General features: G+C 41.9%; 1 protein-coding gene across 1 annotated transcript; it reads left to right on the top strand.

Annotated features, from left to right (window-relative positions):
* Positions 1 to 238: 238 nt before the first annotated feature.
* Positions 239 to 5,612, top strand: tent5aa (terminal nucleotidyltransferase 5Aa). Its single transcript, XM_077576690.1, has 2 exons — positions 239 to 1,756; positions 2,157 to 5,612. The coding sequence occupies exons 1-2, from the start codon at positions 1,331 to 1,333 to the stop codon at positions 2,934 to 2,936; spliced, it is 1,206 nt and encodes a 401-aa protein (XP_077432816.1). The 5' UTR covers positions 239 to 1,330; the 3' UTR covers positions 2,937 to 5,612.
* The last annotated feature ends 1,293 nt before the right edge of the window (positions 5,613 to 6,905 follow it).

The raw sequence follows: 6,905 nt of genomic DNA, 5'->3' as shown, positions 1-6,905 counted from the left end.
CTGGTGGGGTTCAGTACCTCCAAAAAGGTGAAGAACACACAGAAAGGTGACACCTTATCCCCCCCCCCCCACCCCTATTAATTAAGAACATAGCAGGATGATGTGACTGTCGTCCTAGCTGGGGAGAGTAACGCAGCTGCCTCTGTATGGCACCGAAGTTAAGTAAATGGGATAATCAGGCTTTAGAGATCTGAGTGGCTGTTAGTGACGCAGAGCTTTACACAGCCAAATAGAGCTGCCCAGCCCTGACAGAGCTGGTTCACGACCCTTAAACGGACTCTATCTATCTATCTATCTATCTATCTATCTGGATCATTTAATTGTATCAAAGTCAATTTTGGTACTATATTCATATACAATTTTATGTTAAAACCCAGCACTGCCTATAGGAGGCGATATGGCAACATTTTGTGTGTTCAACGTGTAGTTTAACCCCACTGTGATGTGCATGTGCAGCTGCTATATTTAATATTCTTCCCCACCACCACCCACATATTTGCATACATTTTGATTGAAGGAAATGCAATTGCGGGAACATATCAGAGGGATCATTCTGAACAGAAGACTTGAAGCTGATTATGATTTTTAAGTAGGCAGCAGTTTACCAATGTGTGTCAATGTGATTGTGCTGCAGACTTGCTGTGGGGGTGGAGCACACTGGCTTTAACCGCATGTGAAGTGGGCAGGTAGTTAACTTCCCCACCAGTGGAATAATATATGGCATTAAATAGAAATGAGGAAGGCAAGTTGGACTTCGTACGCGCACGTGTTGGAAGTGGGAGAAGACATGAAAAATGTGTAAAGACGCCCAAAAGCTTCTTGCGTGGGGTTGATTGTCAGAGGGAGGACTGTGCCAAAGTGTGAATCGAGGAGCCGCTTATTCATGCAAATTCATCAAATCATAGGCGTGCCTTGAGCGATGGAGCCGGAAAAGCAACCACCTCCTGGATCATGCAGCACCTTCAAAGACTGTGGTGTGCGCGTCTCGGTCACATTCTCAGCAGCACTGGAGTGAGCGTTTGTGAAGCACGAAGTTCGGCTTCACTTTCCATGCGTTTGTCTTCTTGACCGGCTGCACTTCCTCAGGGCAACCATCAAGTCCGCAGCGCTTCCTCTGGGGTTTTGAAACTCACTTGTTGCGTAATTATATACTCTTTTTGATTTCTTTTTTGTTTCTCACAAGTTGAACTTTTTTTTGACATGCTGAGATTCGATTTTCATGACGTTGAAGTTCCTCCACGAAACAGAATCCGTGCGTAAATACGCATTTGCTCCCACGTTGGCACTTGTTTTTTTAGATTAAATAACTCGGGACTTTTCCTGCATCAACATGTCAGAGAGCGACAGCAGCACTACCGTTGGCCGTGTTTGTGAAACGGAAGGCGGCAGCGTCAGTGTGCTGAGCTGGGAGCAAGTGCAGCGTCTGGACGCCATACTGACGGAGACCATCCCGATCCACGGACGGGGCAACTTCCCCACGCTGGAGATGCAGCCCCGACACATAGTCAAAGTGGTGCGCAGCAGGATGGAGGAGAACCAAATCCACGTGCGGGACGTTCGATTGAACGGCTCTGCAGCCAGCCACATACTGCACGAAGACAGCGGACTGGGTTTCAAGGATCTCGATCTCATATTTTGCGCAGATATGAAAGGAGAAAGGGACTTCCAGATAGTGAAGGACATTGTTCTCGACTGTCTCCTGGACTTTTTACCCGACTGTGTGAATAAAGAGAGGATTACTCATTTAACGTTAAAGGTAGGCCGACACAAACAATCCCTTCGGAATTACTGTACATTTGTTTCGTTTAGATGTGGCGACATTTAATTGCATTTGTGTCATTTTGGGTTAACGGTCATTGTCCTCACACTTAATGTGCAATTAGATTAGTTTGGTGATAGTAAAGGATGCCTAAGAGGATTGAGTTAAACCAATTTGGAAGGTAACCTGAGCTCAGCCAGCTACAGTAGATCTCATATCCCAGCACAATCTTTGGTTGTAATTATCAGGTTCAGGATAGGAACTTTAATGTCAACCCTTTCTGCAGAGCCAAAACTTATCTTTGAAACATGGCTAACATCCATATTTGATGACTGTTTATCGCAATATTCCAAGCATCGTTGGTTATCATATGTTTGTAATGTTTTGCCTCTCGCAGGAAGCGTACGTGCAGAAGATGGTGAAGGTGTTTAACGACTCGGACCGCTGGAGCCTCATCTCCCTCTCCAACAATCGGGGCAAGAATGTGGAGCTGAAGTTCGTGGACTCTCTTCGGCGACAGTTTGAGTTCAGCGTGGACTCTTTCCAAATCAAGCTGGACTCCCTGCTGCTCTTCTATGAGTGCTCCGAGAACGCCATGACCGCAACTTTCCACCCTACCATTATGGGCGAGAGTGTGTACGGCGACTTCGGTGAGGCCCTGGATCACCTACGTCACAAGATCATCTGCACCCGCAACCCGGAGGAGATCAGAGGTGGCGGCCTGCTGAAGTACTGTCACCTGCTGGTGAGGGGCTTCCAGGCCGCGTCGCAGCCGGAGATGAAGTCGCTGCAGCGTTACATGTGTTCCCGCTTTTTCATTGACTTCCCTGACATCGGCGAGCAGCGGCGCAAGCTGGAGTCCTACCTTCAAAACCACTTTGTGGGCCTGGAGGACCGCAAGTACGACTACCTGATGACGCTTCACGGTGTGGTGAACGAGAGCACGGTGTGCCTCATGGGACACGAGCGGCGACAGACCTTAGGGCTGATAGCCATGCTGGCGGTGCGCGTGCTGGCCGAGCAGAACGTCATCCCCAACGTTGCCAACGTCACCTGTTACTACCAGCCTGCTCCGTACGTGGCAGACGGTAACTTCAGTAACTACTACATAGCGCAGGTACAGCCGGTGTTTGCCTGCCAGCAGCCTGCCTACTCCACCTGGCTGCCCTGTAACTGAGCCAGCCCATAGTGGACAAGAAGGTGGAGGAGGAGGAGGGCAGTTGCCACCACAAACTTGACAGCTGACAGCAAAGGGAGTCTTTTTTTTCTTTGTTTTAATGTTTTGCATCAAAGCTTGTGTTTGTGTTCATACATTGAGTATGAATGATGACTAAAATAACAAAACAGTTGACTTTCAGTCAATGTGAATATCTCACGTTTCTTGAAATGCCAACTTTGTCTTTATAAAATATTAAAAGTGTATGAAATAAAAAGAAATAAAAAAAATCTCCAATAGAGCACACTATATTGTGCTCTATGTCAGCTGCAGTGAGGAAGCTGCTATTTGAATCACTTTGGGTATTCAACCAGCATCTCTTTTGGATTTAGGTATAAATAAGGTTGTTACAGACCAAAGATGTTTGTGTATCTTCCATTAAAGGGGAAGCCACCCCCCCACCCCAATTTTTTTTTAAATAAATACATCTTTACAATAATATATTCAATGCAGCCCCACTAGTCTAAACAGTATTCTGATTAATATTTGCATTTATGGATTATGAACGAAGCTGTAATTTATCTCAGGGGGCGGCCATTTTGTAATTTGCTGTCACCTGAAAATGACATCACAGTTGCTCTGGTAATAACCAATCACGGCTCAGCTTGTGGATAGATAACAGCTGAGCTGTGATTGGTCATTGGCTGAGCCCTGACTTTTTATTAAGAACATTTTAGGGTTGACTTCCCCTTTAGAACTGTTTTTTTTTTTTTTTTTTTAAATGGGAGAATTAAGTAAAAGCTCTGTCTAATTGTATATGTGAACAAGTGTGTTTAAGTGCCTATTGCCTTTCAGCGGGCATAAAAAAGAAAGCAGACCGTTTATTGTGTGAATTGACATTTTTAGTGCAGCACACGACAATAGTAGCAGGAAGGCTTGCAAATGTGAGACAGATTGTGAGCATTGCTGGTGATTTTGCAAGCAAAATGTTGTGCACAGATTCTATTTACAGTATTACAATTAAGTATATTTTCCAATTGTCATTTATCATGCATCCCACTTGAATGCTGGTATTGACACTAATGAGAGCACTTGACAAGAGTAGTAGTATCATCAGAAAACCTCAACTAAAGGTTGTTTGTATGTTTTTTGAAAAAGGATGATCTTCACACAGGTCAGAGGTCAATAGCCACTTTGATAGCATACGCTAATACGCACAAATAGCCATCTTAGATGTTCAGGATGTGCACTAATTCCATTCCTATTTGACGTTATCGTTGTGATCAACCGAAAGTGGACAAGCATCTGAATACGTTTACTCTGTTCTCTAGAAACGTCGGTAGCATTTTCTGTAGTCTTACCTAAAACAAACCAACAGCAATGACAACAGACTCCTTGGCGGTGCTACAAAGTGACGGAAAGAGAGCAAAGGCTGTGCCGGGAGGGAGTCAGACGGAGCTGCTGCTTGAAGAATATTTGCCGTGACACCTCAGATGATGAGACACTATTTGCTGTAGCACCCTGACAGGGAATTCCTCAGCTGCTGCTCAAGCACTCCAGCGAGCTCTGCCTCTGCAGACGTTCTTGAAAAAAAAAGAAAAAGTGCTGCCAAATCCGTTGGTGAGCCACTGTAGTAGCATGTACATTGATAAAAGCCTTTGGTAGTGTATAGGAAATGGATGTGTAGCATTGTAGATTGTTTGTTGTTTTAGATGGCAGCAAAAAAAAAAAAAAGGCCGACAGACAAACCTGAGGGAGAAGGAAATGTAGCAGGAGGGAATCAGTCTGGAGAGATGGGTGCAGCTGGTGATGGGGTTTATCTCTAGGGCTACCATGCGTCACTGTGCAAACTGCATCACAATTTAATGACAGTGCTTTTTCTTTTCTTTTCTTTATTCGGGAGATCAAAAGCATTGTGCTACTTTTACCTTCAGATTATTTTTTAAGGGGGAAAATAAAACACAAAGGCAAAATTACGACGGATGTTTTAGTTGAAATGTGTTACAATCGTAGTGTTGCTGGCTGCTTATTTAATGTTGTGAATGTTTCTCATTATAAAACATCGTTGTACATATATGAATACATGCTCCAGCTTTGCAAATTCACTTATGCTGCAGCTTTTCCTGCTGTTATGTATAAAAAGTGAATCGCCGAAGAGCAGAGTCAAGCCAAACTGCCATCAATCAAAGTATTTGTCATCCTGTCAAACAAAATGGAGCATTTCTTTCTTCTTGCCAGTGATTCTCTTTGATGGTTAAACTTTGGATTGTGCAGGCATTGTATTGCCTTTTTTACTCAGTGATGTGTTGCCAGCAGACGAGCTTGCTAGCTCCAGTCTGCCTGTTGAGTTAGTGATTGTGCCTTTCAATTAGAGATTGTGGATTACTGCATTGTCCAATATGCGTTTGCTCAAACACGTTCAGGCTCAAACACGTTCATTATGACGCAGTCTTTTACAGAACACCACGGAAAACAAAGATTAAGATCCTTGTCTTGTATGTGCATTTTTTATGAGTGTGTGTGTGTTTTTTTTAACGTATATATAAATGTATCATAGACTGCGTATGTTGCAGCGCTTTAAAATCTGTGATTGGACTTTAATGGATATATGTTCTCAATAGCTTTTTGCTATGATGTGTTGTGTGTCCAATGAGTCCAAATTTAACGGTTTTTATCAATAAAATATAGGAAAATCAGTCTGATGTCTCATGTCCGGACTTTATGCTACCGCCTTCTGTTTCACAAAGACTTTGAACTCATTAACTTCGTCATATTAACTGAATAAAAAAAAAGAAGTATTAGCCTCAATAGCCATGATAACGTAAAGATCAAGATGATGTATTAATTATATTGCCAAGCAGAATCTGAGTTTGAAAACTGCGATTGTATTCAGTTGCTGTTGAGATGAAATGTTTTTTTTTTTCTCCTCAAGTGTCTCAAAAGGATCCTTGTAGGAGCCACCATGCACAATCCATCTTCTGCTACTGCACTCACTGGCTGACCCTATTGCATAGATGTGGAATTTCTTTAGGAATTCACCAAACAAATCTATGGGATATTGTACCATCAATCTTAAAGTCTGGACAGGCCTGTACAATAGAGGCACTATTCTTGCGCATCGCCAGTGGAGTCCCATGAATGAAATGTCATGTGACAATTATTTGATACATTTGATAAATCTATTTATTCCCATCATTATATGTTGAATTGATGTTTGGTGTTGTCCATTTTTTAAACTTGTCACAATACTCAACAAATTGAACAAATGGCTTTATTACATTTATACATATTTCCATTTGCATTAATTTTCAGTTAGATTGTAAAATTAAGTTAGAGAATAGGCTGAATACAGAACAAAAAAAAAGAAAACAAAGTAAAAAGACTATATTTTTAGTTAAAGTGGATTTCCATTAGGTTATCCAATGTTCTATCTAAATTTATAGCAAATTTATTTGGACTCCTTCATGCTCAAAAATGTCTGGTAAGATTGTGGCTATAGATCCTTTTTAAATTGTAAAGGGGGGAAAAATTACACAATTTATTTTCTATGACACAAGTTCTCACAGTCTTTTAGCACTTAGGAAGAATTTACGTAAGAGCTTCTGTTAGGCTTTGCTATGACGGTGTGGATCCAAATGCAGGGAAGCAGGGGGGTGACTCATGAATGTGTTAAAAAAAACTGTTTAATTACAAAAATAATAAAAAGGCAAATTGGTACTTGGCTGTACAAAAACACATAATCCCAAAGTCCAAAACAAAATAGTAATGCTGCATTCGAGGAAGGTGGGAATTTGGGTAGATCCCACTTGGATTCTCCCAGTTCCTCCGACCTCAAAGCATTCGAGGCAAACGTAAACAACAAAGATGGCTGAATGCGATAAATTGTTTGTTGTTCTTGTTAACGCAGTTATTTCAAATCACACTGTGTTACGTAAGCCTATTTAAAATAACAAATTAAAGTAACAATACATAAATATAAATAAATATCTG

Source organism: Vanacampus margaritifer, chromosome 9 (genome assembly GCF_051991255.1).
Source record: "Vanacampus margaritifer isolate UIUO_Vmar chromosome 9, RoL_Vmar_1.0, whole genome shotgun sequence".
Classification (NCBI taxonomy): domain Eukaryota; kingdom Metazoa; phylum Chordata; class Actinopteri; order Syngnathiformes; family Syngnathidae; genus Vanacampus; species Vanacampus margaritifer.
This window is presented reverse-complemented; position numbering and strand designations above follow the sequence as displayed.